We start from the raw sequence: 17,776 nt of genomic DNA, 5'->3' as shown, positions 1-17,776 counted from the left end.
GATGTTTTTATTAGTAAAGGATTTAGAAATTGGAAAAAGGTTAATGATGGAAAGTATTGTGCTTTTCTTAAACATATTGTAGATCCTTACTCACTACACAATAATACAGTTGAAGCATGTCTAAATTTACTGAATCAGGCAAGTCACATCCAAAATGTAATTGAGGATCATACTTCTGAAGAAATTCAAAAGAATTGATTGCATCTAAAATCCTTTATTGATGCAACTTGTTGGCTTACATTTCAACCTTGTGCTTTCATTTAAACATATTGTAGATCCTTACTCACTACACAATAATACAGTTGGAGCATGTCTAGATTTACTGAATCAGGCAAGTCACATCCAAAATGTAATTGAGGATCATATTTCTGAAGAAATTCAAAAGAATCGATTGCGTCAAAAATCCTCCATTGATGCAACTTGTTGGCTTACATTTCAACCTTGTGCTTTCAGAGGCCATGATGAGACTCCAGAATATAAAAAAAAATCGAGGTAATTTTCTTGAAATGATAAAACTCATAGCATCTTACAATGATGAAGTTGCAAAAATTGTGTTAGAAAATACTACATATAATGCTAAATATACTTCACATCAAATTCAAAAAGAAATTTTGCATATTCTCTCAAATAAGGTGAGAAAGCATATTTGTGATGAAATTGGAGATTTCAAGTTTTGCATTGTAGTAGATGAAACTCGTGATGAATCCAAAAGAGAACAAATGGTACTTGTTTTGAGATTTGTTGATATACATGGTTTTATTCAAGACCGTTTTCTTGATCTTGTACATATCAAAGATGCTACATCATTAACTCTGAAACAAAAATTGTGCGGTATTTTTTCTCAACATAGTCTTGATGTCTCTAATATTCGTGGTCAAGGATATGATGGCGCTAGCAACATGAGAGAGGAATGGAATGGGTTACAAATATTATTCTTAAAAGATTTTCCTTATGCTTTCTATATCTACTGTTTTGCTCATCGATTACAACTTGCATTAGTTGCTGCATTAAGAGAAGTTATTTATGTGCATCAGTTTTTTCAAAATTGACTTTCATCATCAATATCATTTGTTCTTCTAGTAAGCGACATGATGAGTTACATGCTGCCAAGACAGATAAAATTATCTTTTTATTAGAGATTGATGAACTTGAAACTGGCAAAGGGACAAATCAAATTGGTATTTTGAAACGAGCAGGTGATACTCGATGGAATTCTCATTTCTCTTCTGTTTGCAGTTTGATAAATATATATGGTACAACGTTGACTATTTGACAAAAGATTATTGTTGATGGATTAACTTATTCTCAGTGTGGTGATGCAGATAGTGCTTATAATACCCTGACCTCATTTGAGTTTGTATTGATCTTGCATTTGATGAAAGATTTTATGGGAATAATTGATATTCTTTATCAAGCTTTACAAAAGCAATCTCAAGACATAGTTAATGTTGTGCAACTAGTTCATTCTATAAAAGCACTTATCCAAAGCATGAGAGATGACAGATGGGAGGAATTATTAAAAAATGTGAAATCATTTTGTGAGCAACATGATATTCTAATTTCTGATTTAACTGCTTCTTATGTTGCAAGGCAAGGACGCTCGCGTCACCAAAAAGATCATATTAGAGTTGAACATTATTTTAGAGTGGAGATATTTTTAGTCACAATTGATAAGCAATTACAAGAGTTAAATAACAGATTTAATGATCAAGCAATGGATCTACTAAGTCTAAGCTCTACTTTCATACCTAAGGATGCTTATAAAAAGTTTGACATTGCTAAGATTTCTACTCTTGTTGATTAATTTGCCTTTTCAGCTTTAGCATTTTATTCTTGATGCTCGTCAGCATCCAGAAATGAAGAATTTGTCAACTATTCATGAACTGTGTAGATGTTTAGCAGAAACAAAAAAGTCAAAAGTATATTACTTGATTGATAGATTGATTCGTCTGATATTAACTCTTTCAGTTTCTACAACTACTACAGAACGATCATTTTCAGCAATGAAAATAATGAAGACAAGGTTAAGAAACAAGATGGAGGACGACTTTCTTGCGGATAGTTTGGTTATTTACATTGAGAAAGAAATTGTTGAAAAGTTTAGTTTTGATTTAATTATTGAAGATTTCAAGTCACTAAAGACTCGAAGAGTGCCATTATAAACTATTTTATATTTTTTATCTGTAGAATTATTTATTTATTATCTTATTAGGATGAATGGAGGATATAATTGGTTGTTATTTTTGTATTTGATTGTTAATAAATATAATAGATAATTGATAAAATAATAATTTATAAAATAAAAAATTATTTTTATAATTAAATAAAATATATGGGATTAATTTGTAATTAAAATTAATTCAAGGACTACGTAGTAATTGATAAAAAAAACTCTAAAAACATATTTTTTACTTGGACCATTAAGTGGTCCAAAAGTTCCTAGACCACCGAATCCTGTGCCAAAAAAGAAGTAATAATTAACAATAAACAAGTTAGAAGAGGAGATAGAAGTGATGCACTAAACAAATCTTTTAAAAGTCTATTTATAGACAAAGATCAATTCAAATGCAAAAGGCTTGGAGGAGAAAAAATAAATTCTGTAAATTATCAGATATCACATATCTCAATCATCAACTACTTAACTTGAACAGTAATACTTAACTGACTCCAAAGTGAAAAAAGAAAAAGACAAATTAAATTCTATACCGACAAAGGAATTTAGAAAAAATATAACAAACAATTTTGTTTCAGATTCACGGTATATGATGGCAATTGGAGAATAATGTTCTTATGAATAAAAAATGAAGACTATGTTAAAAAAATCGTCTTTTAAAATATATAACACAAGACAACATCTTTCAATCAGGAAAATGACTTGAATTTTTCACACACTGTATAATTCAGATTTAAGGCACTAACAATAGATAACGACTTACCAGTTTTTGTCGGGTGGAGGGCGCATTACTGGGCCGGCGGGAACTCGGGTCGGGTTGACCCGCGCGAGTTTGGGCCAGGCCGTAACAGTGCCCCCGACGCGTCAGCGATGGCCGTGGGGGCCATTGGTGGTGCGTGATGTTTACACTCGTGCGTTGTCGTCGGGTCGGCTGATCGTGGGAGGGACGCGTCTCTTGCGCGCGTGTCTCTTGATCTGCTGTGGCATCTGTTTGCCGTTTCGTTCTCCGCGCTGGGCATTTAATGCTCATAATGATTTGAAAAAATCCGTGCGCAAAGACTATCTTGCCCCTGCTTCCTTTCGCGCTTTTGGGGGTGGTTTTTAAACAGTTTTTCTCCCTATCCACCTCTCACTCTCACTATTTCCAACTCTTTTTCTCCCTAACATCCAAAGCTTTCTGCGCGAACTCCCTCTTGCTCCAACTTTCAGTCCAGATTTTCTTCATCGTTCCAGGTAATTTTCTGGTTTCTTTCCTCTGGTATCTGTGTTATGTTCTGCTGTTGTGTGATTGCTGTTTGCATTTGTTGCATGGCTGGTCTATTTTTGTTGAGAGGTTTTTCCAGTGTTGGGATAGGTGAGTTAGGGAAGGGGTACCATTCCAGGATAGGCTTTTTTGGGTGGTTTGTGAGGTAGGCGTAGTTTTTAGTCGTATCTGGTCATGATTGAGTTGAGAATGTGTAGTTTCTGAGTTTTTTCGGGCTCCCGACCTCATAGACTAACGGAGTGGTACCCCGCTGTAGGTATGCCTCGCGTTGTCTCCCGGTCTTCCGGATCTGCTGCGGCTTACGACCCGTATGCTTGGGTGACTGACGATATAAGGAGTTCACCCAACCAGATGGACTTGGAGGAATTGACGGAGTTCCGGCAAGCCGGCTACTTGTGCGGGGGTACTGACGAGGAGGCCAACTACGAGGCCATTGTCCCCCTTCCTCATGAGCGTATTTATGAGCTCAATTTTCATTCTCCCCGCGTCCCCGATTGGATCTGGTTTTATAAGTCCATGTTCACACAAGTTGGTGTACGGATACTGTTCTCCGATTTTCAAATGGCGCTGCTGAACCGGATATCCGTCCCCCCGTCTCAACTTCATCCGAACAGCTGGGCTTCGATCCGCTGCTTCGAGATGGTCTGCGAGTACTTGGAGCTACCGGCGTCGGTGGACGTTTTTCTCTTTTATTTCAATCTTACCAACCCTTCCAAACAGGGGAAAGCAAGAAAAGGGTTTCTTTCTTTCCGTGCTGCCCAGGGTAGGAAGATTTTTAGCCTTTTTGAGGATTCCTACCATGGTTTTAAGGATAAGTATTTCAAGGTTCGTCCCGTCAAGGGTCGCCACCCCTTCTGGTTGTCGTTAGAGGGGGAGCGCCTTATCCAGACTTACTGGAGCTTTGGCGCGGGGTCGAATCCTTTTGTGAAAGTGTCGTACAAAAGATTGTCGGCTGTAGATAAGCAGATAGCGAACGTTCTCCTTGCTATCTTTGAAAAGAATCCCGTGAACCCCCACCTTCTCATGGGTGAACGGGAGGCCGCCCGGAGCTATATTCGTGAGTTGTTTTCTTGTTTGCCTATGTTTCTTTGTCGTTGTTCTTCTTATTTCCGGTTTGACGACTAACGTTCTTGTTGTTTGTCGCAGTGGAAATGTCTGCCACCGTGACCGGTCTTGAGAATCTGATGAAGACCTTTTTTGAGGCTAGTGATGATGAGAATGCCGAAGAGAAGGACGTCGGCAAGTCGGAGGGTCCTTCAGGGGAAAAGGAGGGCCAGGCTTCCCCTGCCCAGGATACCGAAACGTCGGGAAAGCAGGGCTTAGGGGGTCAGGCTTCCCCTACCCATGAGGAGGGACCTGCTGACGGGCAGGCGACTCTCTCCCCTCATCCGGATAGCGACGTGGAGCTTATCCACACTCCTAAGAAGCGAAAGATGTCTTCCAGCCCGGAAGGGGCCCTTACCGTAATGGAGAGGAATTTTGATGCTTCCAAGTTCATTGACTCCCAACTGATACCCGGGACAGAAGAGCATTTTCATGCAACCGAGCTGTCCGGGCAGGCGAGGTGGATGTATCGCACCTTGCTTCGTGGGGCCGTGATAGCTCGGAAGGCCGAGTTTGAGTTATCCGGTATGGAGGCGCTTCGGAGGAAGCTTAAGTCTTCTGTTAAGGCGAATAATGACTTTAAGGCTCAAGTTGAGCTCCTCCAGGGTCAGCTATCCGAGATGGGGGGAAAGCTTAATGCTGCTGAGGAGAAGTCGTCGTTTGTTGCGGAGAGGCTGAAGGCGTCCGATGAGACCGTGGCCCGGCTTCTTGAGCGTGAGATGACATTGGAAGGTCAACTGAACGCCGCTCAGGGTCGGGTTGTCGCTTTAGAAAAGGAGCGGGAGCAGGCCGTCTCGGAGGCGAAGGCCGCTAAGGCAGAGGCCGTTGATCTTAAGAAGAAGCTTAAGGTGGCCAAGGAGCAAGGGAAGAATGCCATCTTGATGACCGAAGATGCCCTGAAGGCCCAGCTGAAGATTGCTGCTCCTGATTTCGAGACGTCGTCAATTGGTGTTTTCAAGACTATCCAGGACGGGAAAATTGTTGATATGCCGAGGAAGTGAAGTCTCGTAACTTAGGATATTTTGTAATGCTTTTGTTGAACAACCTGTTGATACTTTGTCGTTTTGTTTGCCTTGAACAATTTTACTTGTCCGTTCCGTATTTTGACGCTTTATAAGTTATCGTCGTTTGATTGCTATGATTTTTGCTTGTTTCATTATTTTGTGGTGTTGCCGTTATCGTGTTACCGTTTATTCTGGGCGGGCTTATTTCTTGTGCTCGTCTCGCCGTTTTCACATTTGGTAGTAGTTCGGACCGATTCGGTCGCGTAGTCGTCGAATTGGTTGAGGCCTATGAGCCGTCTGGCTCCTGGGGTGATCAGTCCCGGGGTGCCGTTTTAGGTTTTGGTCACGAGGAACAGATATGAAGTAAGAAAGTTTTAACAAGTAAAAAATTTGAACAAGTGAAAATTACTCGTCAGTTGGGTAAGTATTTGACAAAGTAAGTAAACAAGATGAATTAACATGTGGATGGGGCAAATACTAACTATCTGGCTAGGCTCCCTGGTCGGTGAGCCGGTGGGTCAGGAGTAGAACCTCTTTAGGTTACCTGCGTTCCATGTTCTGGGTATTTCCTTGCCGTCAAGTTTTTCGAGTTTGTAAGCGCCCTTGCCGAGTACCTCCCTTACCCTGTAGGGACCTTCCCAATTTACCGCCAGCTTGCCTTCCCCTGGGGTCGGGACGCCTATGTCGTTGCGTCGCAGGACGAGGTCCCTTTCTTCGAAGTCTCGTTTGAGGACTTTTGCGTTGTAACGCAGGGCTATTCTTTGTTTCAGCGCCGTTTCTGTTAGGTGAGCCATCTCCCTTGTTTCCTCGATCAGGTCTTTCTCAACCGCTTCGCTCATGCCCGCGAGTAGTAGTCGGGGGCTTGGTTCGCCGATTTCGACTGGTATTACCGCGTCGATCCCGTATGTTAGGCGAAAGGGGGTTTCCCCCGTGGCGCTTTGCTCGGTTGTCCGGTAGGACCATAAGACGGAGGGGAGTTCGTCGGCCCAGTTTCCCTTCTTACTGTCTAGGCGCTTCTTTAGACCAAGAAGGATGACTTTGTTTGCGGCCTCTACCTGCCCGTTTGTTTGGGGGTGTTCTATTGAGGAGAACTTTTGCTTTATCCCCAGGCCAGAGAGGAATTCCATGAACTTCTTGTCGGTGAACTGGGTCCCATTGTTCGAGATAACGACCTATGGGATGCCGAAACGGGTTATCACCTGCCTCCACATGAACTTCCGGCAGTTGGAGGACGATATCGTGGCTAGTGGTTCAGCCTCTACCCATTTGGTATAGTAGTCAATGGCTACAATGAGGTATTTGACTTGTCCTGGGCCGACCGGGAAGGGTCCCAGGAGGTCGACTCCCCATTGTGCAAAAGGACGTGTAGTCGTTAGCGAGCTTAGCTCGGAGGCTGGTGCCTTGTGGAAGTTGGCGTTTTGTTGACACTTCGTGCATTTTCTGACAAATTCCTTCGAGTCCTTCATCATTGTTGGCCAGTAGTATCCTGCTCGGATGAGCTTCCTTACCAGGGCTTTGCCCCCGATGTGATGTCCGCAACACCCTTCGTGGACTTCTCTAAGCACGTAGTCCGTTTGGTCGGGGTGCAAACACTTCAATAGGGGCTGGCTGAGTCCCTTTTTGAATAGTTGTCCCTGTATGATTGCGTATCTGGCCGCCTCCCTTCTTAAAGCTTTGGCCGCCTTCTCATCTTCAGGCAACTTGCCGAGTTCCAGGAAGTTGGTAATGGGGTCCAGCCATGAGGGGCTCGACTCCATCAGGTGGAGGGCGACCGTTGGTTCCTTCACCATGCCCTGGATGAGCGACCGGTTACCCGATCCTGGCTTTGTGCTCGCAAGCTTCGACAAAAGGTCTGCTCGTGTGTTCTTTTCTCTTGGAACGTGCTGGATAATGACCTCCTGGAACTGGCTTGTCATTTGCTTAACCTTTTCCAAGTACTTTTGGAGGAGGGGGTCCCGGGCTTGGTAGCTTCTGTTTATCTGCGAGGTGACGACTTGGGAGTCGCTGCATACTTCGACCCTCGTCGCCCCGACTTCCCGAGCCAGGATTAGTCCGCCTAGGAGAGCCTCATATTCTGCTTGGTTGTTCGACACGGGGAACTCGAACTTGGTCAATTGCTCATAGATGACCCCTGCTGGGCTTTCCAAGATGACCCCTGCTCCTCCGGACGTTTGGTTGGAGGCTCCGTCCACATGAAGCCTCCACCGTGTGCCCGTTTCCTCGGGAGGGTCGCCCGTTACCTCCACCAAGAAGTCTGCCATTGCTTGGGCCTTGATTGCGTGTCGAGGCTCATACTGTATGTCATATTGTGAGAGCTCGATGGCCCAGGTCATCATCCTACCAGCCAAATCAGGTTTTTGTAGTATTTGCCGAATCGCCTGATCTGTCCTCACAACTATACGGTGACTCTGGAAGTATTGTCTTAACCTTCGGGAGGATACTAGGAGCGCCAGCGCCAGTCTTTCCAGTTTGCTGTACCTCAGCTCTGGTCCCTGGAGTGCCCTGCTCACGAAGTAGACGGGCTGTTGTGTCCTTGCTTCTTCTGTAACGAGGACCGCGGCAAGCGCTTCCTCGGTTACTGATAGGTAGAGGTAGAGCGGTTCTTCGGCTCTGGGTTTCCCGAGGACTGGTGGTGCCGCCAAGATTTGCTTGAAGTGGTTGAATGCCTCTTCGCACGCTGGTGTCCATTCGAACGTCATTCCCTTTCTCATTAAATTGAAGAAAGGTATGGCCCTTGTTGCCGATGCGCCAGGGAAACGGGACAAAGCTGTCAATCTCCCAGCAAGTCTCTGGACGTCTTTGATGCAACCCGGACTCTTAATTTGAAGGACCGCTTGGCATTTTTCGGGATTGGCTTCCACTCCTCTTTGAGTGATCATGAAGCCCAGGAACTTTCCGGCCTCCATGGCGAACGCGCATTTGAGCGGATTAAGCCTCATGCCATGTTGTCGTAGGGACGAGAAAACGTCGTTAAGGTCGCTCAGGAGATCGTCAGGTCGGGCGGTCTTTGCGAGTATGTCATCTACATAGACTTCCACTGTTTTGCCCAGGAGTTTGCTGAATATCTTATTCATCAACCTTTGGTATGTGGCTCCTGCATTTTTTAGACCAAATGGCATTACCTTGTAACAATAGATGCCCCCTGGCGTTATGAACGCTGTTTTTTCCTCGTCGAGCCGGTGCATCGGTATCTGATTGTACCCTGAGTAGGCGTCCATGAAACTCAGATATCTGTACCCTGCCGCTGCGTCGACGAGTGTATCAATATTAGATAGGGGGTAGCAGTCCTTGGGACAAGCCTTGTTGAGGTCAGAGTAGTCTACGCACATTCTCCACCTCCCGTTGTGTTTTTTAACCAGAACCACATTCGACAACCAAGTCGAGTAATCCAATTCCCAGATGAATCCCGCTTCTAAGAGGCTGGCCGTTTGCTTGGCTACCTCGTCCGCCCTTTCCTACGACATTTTCCTCCTTCTCTGGGCCACTGGTTTGGCTCCTGCCTTTACGGCCAGGTGATGCGACATGAGCTGGGGGTCTATCCCTGGCATGTCGGCAGGTGTCCAGGCGAAGAGGTCGGCGTTAGCCCTGATCATTTCCATCAAAGGCTCCTTTATTTCGTGCGGGAGGTTTCTGTTTATGAATGTGAATTTATCGTGCTCCTTGCCGACTCTGAACTTTTCCAAGTCTCCTTCTGGCTCTGGTCTGGGTTTGTCGTCTACCCTAGCGTCCAGGTCGGCCAGGAAAACCCCTGACGCTTCCTTGGATTTTTTTCTGAGAGAAAGGCTGGCATGGTCGCAAGCGACCGCCGTTTCCAAGTCGCCCCGGAGGGATCCCACGGATCCGTCATCGGTGATGAACTTCATCACCAGTAGTTTCGTACTGATAGCTGCCCCCAGGTCGTTAATGGTCTTTCTCCCCAGGATAATGTTATAAGCCGTCGAATCTCGTAATATTACAAAGTCTGCCATGATTGTCCTCCGTCTTTGCCCTTGTCCCACAGAGGTCGGGAGTGTGATGATTCCGTCTGGCTTGATGAAGTGGTCTCCTAACCCTACCACACCGTGCTGGTGGGTCGTCAGGTCGGAATCTCTCAATCCCAGGGCATCGAAAACGTTTCGGAACATGATGTTTGAGTCTGCCCCCGTGTCTACCAGGATTCGTTTGACGAGGCCAGTTCCGACCCTAGCCGTGATGACCATGGGCGGACTTTCCGGCACCTCGTCAAACCATTGGTCCTCCGGACCGAAAGAGATAGGTGGGAGACCCTTAAGACTTCTAACAGGTGGGGTGGAGACCGCTAGGACCTTGGCATCTTTCTTCTGCGCCGATTTCGACCTCGGGGCGGTATTCCTGGCCGTCACCACGTTTACCACCGTGAGACCGTGGTCGTCACCCTCTGGTTCCTGTCGTCGTCTTGTTGGTCGGGATCTGTCTTCGTTGTCGTTGTCCCGGTTGCGTCTCCTTGGTTCCCTTATAAGGTGGGAGAAGTCGGCGAGTTTGCCGTCCCTGATAGCTTGCTCGAGGGCATCCTTTAGGTCAAAGCAGTCTTGGGTCTTGTGCCCATAACCCTTGTGATACTCGCAGTAGAGGTTCTTGTTTCCTCCCGTCCTGTCCTTCAGTGGTCGGGGCTTCGACAGTATCCCCTTTTCTGCTATCTGTTGGTAAACTTCAGTGATCGATGCCGTGAGGGGGGTGTAGTTGGTGAACTTCCCAACTCGGGGGAACGGTTTGGGTGGTTTACTCGGACCGCCGTCCCTGGCATGTTCCTTTGGTCTTTCTCTGGCTTCGAAGTGCCGGGATTGGTTGTAGGCGGGCTGCCGTTTATTGGCAGCCACAACCCGGCTGACTTCCTCGTCATTAATGTATTCTTTGGCCACGCACTGGATCTCTTGCATTGTCCAGACGGGCTTTGTGGTGAGGTGTTTCCTGAAGTCCTCATTCGAGAGCCCGTTCGTTAAGCACAAACTTGCCACTGAGTCCGTCAGACCGTCAATTTCCAAGCACTCGTCATTAAAACGGTCCAGGTACTTCCTGGTCGGCTCTCCGGGTCTCTGTGTCACCCCCAGCAAATTGATTGGGTGTTTGGCTTTGACAATCCTAGTTGTGAACTGAGCCAAGAAGGCGTGGCTGATGTCGGAGAATTGGGTCACCGAGCCTTGCGGGAGGTTGTTAAACCACCGTATTGCCGGACCCGCTAAGGTGACCGGGAAAGCGCGACATCTGACCTCGTCTCCCACCCCTTCTAGGTTCATCCTGGCCTCAAAGGCCGTCAAGTGTTCCAGGGGGTCTTGCGTTCCGTCATACTTCATGTCTGTCGGCTTGTCGAAGTGTTTTGGTAGTCGGACCTCGAGTACAGAGCGGTGGAAAGGGGTCGCTCCTATTATGACGGGTCCTCGGGCAGTTCTTCTCGACTCATTGTTCTCGCGGTGGGCTTCCTCGTCGCCTCTGTTCGACGCGCGCCGCCTTTCGTGTCGGGCGTAGATAATGGGGTCGCGACTTCTTCTTCTGGGGCGTACCCGTCCCCCAGTGCTCTCCGACTCGTATTGGGGGCTCGGCGTGCGCCTCGAGCGGATCCTTGAACGGGAACGGGTGGGGCTCCGCTCTGGGGAGCGTTGGTCGCGCTCTCTTTCTGCTAGCCTGCGCTCTAAGTCCTGCATTCTGTGGCGTAGTTCTTGCATTATCCTGGCGTGGTTATCACCCGTCCCCCCGAAGGGGCGTCTCTCGTGAGTCTGCGTCGCATCCCTCGGGGGCGACCGTTGCTGTTGCCGGGATTCCGTCGCGACGGCGCCTCCCCCGAGCACGGGAGGCGCTACCTCGGAACCTGTCCCAGTCTGGACCAGCACGAAATCCATGGACGAGCAGTTCCCACAGACGGCGCCAATGTTCGGTAGGTCGGGTACCGGACGGTTCGGGTTAGGACCCTGAGGTCAACACTTCGGATGGTGGAGAAGCTCGTCTGGTCGTGGTTTCCTGGTCCCGGGTGAGCGAGATCCCGAGCACTTCGGATGGAGAGGGAGGTGCCACCTGCAAAGACACTCCGACGCCCTTGTCAGAATATGTGCAGGCGGAGAGGAAATGGTGTGTGAATGTGACGTACCTTGGGGGGAGAGCCAGTCTCCCCCTTATATACATGTCAGTAGTGGGCCCCTTCAATGGTCAGGCCCATACCCTCAAGGGCGCTGTCCTTCGGCTGTGCGCAAGCCGTACGGGACGCGTGTCCGGGTCGGGTGGAGGGCGCATTACTGGGCCGGCGGGAACTCGGGTCGGGTTGACCCGCGCGAGTTTGGGCCAGGCCGTAACAAAATTAAACCTAAAATTCTAACACTTAATAGATAACATTTAGGCTGGATTTGGTAAAGTTTTTTAAAGAGGTGTTTGTGCTTTTTAAAAGCACAAGTATCTCATTTTGCGTTTGGTAAATTAAAAAATTCAAGTGCTTGTGCTTGCGGTTTTTAAAAGTTAGGGGGTACTTTTAAAAACACTTAGGCTTGGTTTGGTAAAATTTTTCGAAGAGGTATTTGTGTTTTTTAAAAGCTCGAGCACCTTATTTTCTGTTTGGTAAATAAAAAAGATCATCTGCTTGTGCTTGCAGCTTTTAAAAGATCGGGTATTTTTGAAAGCACCTAAGATAGAGCTTTTCAAAATTGGCTTGTGCTTTTCAAAATTTAAAAGTCTAATATAACCTCACATGTTAACTAATTTTCAAATTTAATACTTGCATTTATGTCTATTATAGTATTTTTAAATTTTAAAAGTTATTTTACCAAATGCAATTGTTGTTGCTTATATTTATTAAAAGCAATTTTTAATTTGATTTACCAAACATAAATGCTACAACTTTTAAAAAGCCATCTTTTAAAAATTAGCTTTTATAAACTACTTTTGAAAAGTAAAAGCTTTACCAAACTAAGCCTTAAGAGAGAGCTTTTCAAAGTTGACTTGTGCTTATTAAAATAAAAAAAATATAATATAATAAATATTCAAAATTACTGTTATTAATTATTAACACCAAATTTTATTTATTTTTCCACACATATTTTCCGCTATTATATTACCATTGAAATACTTATATATTTCTAATTTCTCAATCTAACCTTCACAAATTCTAACACAATCTTCATATATTTTTTATTTTTCAACCTAATCTTCACAATTTCAACACAAATACATCTCTATCACGTATTAGGTATGAACTTCTATCTATTTATATTATTTTTTGTGCGTTGTTTTTGTATTTTTTTGTAGATGTTTGTTTTTCTCTGTTCTTTAAAACGTGAAGAAGGAGACCAGATTTATGAAAATCAATCATAAAATTTTCATACACCAACTTCATGAACATTAGTCAAAATTATAATAACAACATATATATACATATGTAAATATAGATATATATGATTTTACTTGAGATGTGTCTCATTTTCTGTGATTTGTAAAAGTAAGTCCACATATAGATAGGTAATGGACGTATCAATACTAACATTGGATTATATACAAATTTTATTATTGACTAATGATAACTCTATTTATATCAATATAGAGAGTAAATCAAATAAATATTTAAATTATTAGTCTCTAAAATTTGAAAAAAAAAATTAATCTTCGTTATAAATATGTTTATTATAATTTTTTTAATTTTTAAAAGTTGTTTTACCAAACATAATTGTAGTACTTATACTTATTAAAAACTATTTTTAAAAGACAAGCTTTCATAAGCTACTTTTCGAAAGTAAAACTATAAATATCTACAAAACAAGAAAACCATTTTCAGGGCAATTTCAAATTCAAAAAAAAACTTTAAATTCTAAGAAAATTTCATACCAACATTCAACTAGCTTTCTAGTTCAATAGTATCAAATATTTCAAATGGAGAATTATTTTTAACCAGGATAAACATACAATAATGCAAACTTTGCCTATAGATCAACTTGATCAATTTATGCAAGAGAGAAATCATGCTGAAACATTGACAGATCCTCCGGTTATGGAAGGAGAAGGAGAATGACCTCCAAAACCCAACCCATTCTTTGCTATACTCCCATTTACATTGGGTCCACTTAGAGATTGTGATTGTACTCTCTCATTGTTAGCAGTTGCTGGATCATCTGCTGTAGAGTTTGATTTCCTTGGGATCCCTGTGACAGGTTTTGTTGCATGAAGCTATTTGCACTTAATAATGTTGCTGCGGCTGCTACTGTTGTTGCTGCTGTGGGGTAGATGGGGACTCAGAAAACCATCAATGAGTGAATTCTGCATTGAGCCTGTAATAAAAAAGGCAGAAGCAGCCAATACCCTAAAATCATAAAAGAGAATTTGACACTTCGGAGCAAAAATTTCTAGTTCAAAACAGGGCGGTAACAACAGAAGAGAAAAAAGAAAGCAACGAAAGAGAGGATACCCCTTTCTTTTCACAAGAGCAACAGTATTAACCGCTAGAGTGGGTCTATTTCTTGGCCTTCTGTTTCTTGGCTTTCTCTTTTTTGGTCGTCTGTTTCTTGGCATTCTGTTTCTTGGCCTTCCTTTGCGGTCCCTGCAGAAAACCCACCCAGTGAACGCACTGGTAGATGCAACTATTAGTTATTTGAAATAATCAAACCATGAAAACTGATTCCTACGCCTTGACCTAAAACCAGAACCAAAGAAAAGAAAATGATAACGGTTACCTCCCACTTGTGTTGTGTCTGAGACGCACTCGAATTTGTCCCCACATTTCTCACATACGAATTCGTACTTGGCATGAACAGGAGAAGAGTGATCTTCCAGTGTTAGGACAATGGACACACGCATATCGTAACAGTTATATTATTTATAACTAGATGAGAATGACGTTATGTTACTAAAAGATAATATTTTTTTGGTGACTGAAATAAATTAATAAAGAAAAACAAAACAAACAAAACAAGGAACTGTTTAAATAGAGGGACAGTCTCGTTTAAGACTACTCTTAAACTCCTCCCAAGGTGAAAGAAGCTCCACATGCAAAAGTTGTAACTTTATCGCCATCTTTGTCATACTATCTGTCACCGTGTTTAAGTCAACATGCCAATTCCAACGCATGATATCTCTTATTTTGAGCACCAATGGATCAATAAACCCAAAATCATATTGAGTAACAAGATTAAATGCTTCCACACAATCCGTCTCGCAAATAACATCTCGTTGACCCACATCCCAAGCTAAGAGATATCCTCTCCAAATAGCAAACAATTCTCCTTGAAGAATACTATTACTCTCAATCATTCCCAAATACTCATTTGCCAACTCCCATTACAATCTCTAATAATACAAGCAAAACTAACACTATCACCCGAACCAAAATAACTAGCATCACAATTAATCTTAAAAGTACCAATAGATGGGGGATTCCAAAAACCATTTAGAATAGAAGGAATCGACATACTAAAAGATAATATGTTAATATATATATAGCAGTCTCTCTTCTCTTTAATTTTCTAGCCAAAAAAAATAGGTATTTGCTATAGTACGATGATAAATTCATACGTACCGATATGTTTAAAATATGGACAAGTAATAACAAGTCACGTGAAATTTATTTTCCACATCAGTATTTAATTTTTGTTTTTTTTAAATATATATTATATCACCACTTTTACTAATATACACATTTAATTAAATAAAAATAAAAAATAATTTTTATTTAATTTTATAAAAAGCCTTAAACATCATTATTTTATTTGATTAGACAAAAATATCCTTTTAAATTAACGAAATTTTAGAATTCAATTAATCCTAATTTTATAGTTTCAAATAATTTAAAAGGCAAAAAATAGAAATAAGTCAAGGGGAAAAATTTACACAAATCATCCAAATTGGAAAATGCTTCACGAATGAGCCAAAGCACATTATTATGCAATTCGAACCAGCTTGGTTCGAATTGCAGTTGCACATAATTCGAACCGAGTCAGCTCGAATTGCTTAGGAAAAATTCACACTAATTCGAACCAAGCTGGTTCGAACTAAAAAACATACATAATTCGAACTAGGTGAGTTCAAATTATACACGGAGAAGCTTCCCAAAGTAATTCGAACCAGGTTGGTTCGAATTACACAAACCATATTTCGAACTAGGCTGGTTCGAATTAGTGAGCACCAAACCTGTATATATATATGGTTGTAAATGTGAGTTGCTCTCATTAGAGGGGGTAAGATGGCTAGTGAGGAGAGTTTTGTAGTGTTGGTTCACCACAGAGGATCGACTAAGAGGAAAACTCGTTCCGGTGTGAAGTTCACCGATAAGGATCCTCTCTGTATTATCGTGAGGCCTACGACGAGCTATGATGACCTTGTTAGGTCTATACTAATAAAACTTGGTCTGGAAGGTGCGAAGCGGGTTAAGAAGTTTTTCTATTGCATTCCAATCACGGTGCTCCAGGAAACCGTGAAGTATGATTGTTTCACAATCGGGAGTGATGAGGACTTGCAAGTCATGTTTCATTGTCGCCGGCTGAACGGCCAGCTGAACGTATCATACCCTGCAGGCCTAAACCTAGAAAAGCGCCAGAAGATCCAGGACTGAAGTAGCTGTAGTGGGCCTGCTAACTTGACTACATGTCTGTTCGCCACTCGGCACATGCACCGGTACAACCATGCTAGTGCTGCAGACCCCCAGCTGTAGGTACCCATCTCCTCAAGCCTAGCTACGTAGGGAAGCTATCTGATGTGAATGCGGTTGCCAGACTTGTCGGTAAAGAGCTGCGTGCTCAACAACATCATGATGTAAGCACGAGCAAATCGCCGCACAGTCTCCTCATTGGCTCCCTCGGGGCACTCTCCAAAAGTCTCCTGGAACCAGCTGCAGTTTACTGCGTACTTTTGAACCTGGCTCGGAGGAGGAATCACTCCAAGCAACTCCTGGAACCACACCCAAGCTGGACGGCCACCCTGGATGTATATCTGGAAATCTGTAAAGCAGCCGCTGACATAACGCCCGTCCACTGGTAACCCCAACTGATACGCCACGTCCTGAAGTGTGATCGTGCACTCCCCAAACGGCATATGGAAGGTGTGCGTCTCCGGACGTCAGCGCTCGACGAAGGCACTGACAATGGCCTCATCTAACCGGAACCATCTATCGTTCAGTCTCGCAAGATGGTATAATCCGGCCATCTGCAAGTACGGAACATATCTCTCATCGAGTCGCATGCCCTGCTGCCGCCGCATGCTCCTGATGCATCGCTGTGGCTGCGCATTACATGCACCGCATTATTAGAATCAACTTGATAACCAATGACAAAAATAACCAACACCATAAACCACTAAAAAAAACCGCTAACAGAATCTACATGCAAAACCAATATATCAAACCAATTGAAAAACCAGATGCTCAAACCGCTAAGATAAACCACAAAGAAATCCACTTATGTCAAACACATGCAAAACCACTATCACGAACCGCTTACAAAAGCACATGGTCAACCACTTCCAATACCACCAAAATAAACCGCCAAAGTAAATCATCAACAAAACCGCATACAAAAGTACTAACAAAACCAATACTAAAAACACCTAACCTAAACCGCCAACAAAAGCACATGCATAAACCACTAATATAAACCGCATAAAAATCCACTAAAGAAAACCACATGCAAAACAACTATCATAAACCACACACATAATCAGATAATAAACCACTTCCAATACCACCAAAATAAACCACCCACATAATCCAGCAACGAAATCGCATACAAAACTACTAACATAAAACAACTAACATAAACCACAAACTAAACCACCAACTAACCCGCATGTAAAACCTCTCAAGTAAACCACTTGCAATACCACTACGATTAACCGCTAACATAAACCGCCACTAAAATCGCATGCAAAATCACTAACTTAGATATACCGCTAGCACAAAGTTTTTTATCTACTAACCTCGTCGTTGATGACTCCGGCTATATGAGCAACTCCGTCCAACCGATATAACCTTGCCGGATCGTCCCTCATCGGCTGAGTATTCCGTTCAAATCTTTGTCGGATCGAATCCATGTCGTTTTCTCTGGGATTTGGTGGGGTATGAGGATGGAAAAGTGATTCGAGTGAGGCTGATTCGAACTCCTTATATAGCCTGAAATGTGTAATTCGAACCAGCCCAGTTCGAATTACTACTCGAGGCAAACTTAAACTTTCGAACCACGTAGGTTTGAATTACTTGGTGAAGCGTCCAAGTATGTTAGTTCGAATTACTCTCAAATCTAGTTCGAACCATATTGG

The 17,776-nt window shown here is 43.4% G+C and overlaps 1 protein-coding gene across 1 annotated transcript; it reads left to right on the top strand.

The window, feature by feature from the left end:
- Positions 1-3,695: 3,695 nt before the first annotated feature.
- LOC148544109 (uncharacterized) lies at positions 3,696-5,542 on the top strand. Its single transcript, XM_088498431.1, has 2 exons — positions 3,696-4,494; positions 4,584-5,542. Exons 1-2 carry the CDS (start codon positions 3,696-3,698, stop codon positions 5,540-5,542), a joined length of 1,758 nt encoding a protein of 585 aa, XP_088354557.1.
- Positions 5,543-17,776: the final 12,234 nt, after the last annotated feature.

This window comes from Arachis ipaensis, chromosome B9 (assembly GCF_059453495.1).
Source record: "Arachis ipaensis isolate K30076 ecotype BB chromosome B9, ASM5945349v1, whole genome shotgun sequence".
NCBI classification, from domain to species: Eukaryota; Viridiplantae; Streptophyta; class Magnoliopsida; order Fabales; family Fabaceae; genus Arachis; species Arachis ipaensis.
The sequence above is the reverse complement of the archived record's forward strand: the minus strand, read 5'-3'. Positions and strand labels throughout refer to the sequence as shown.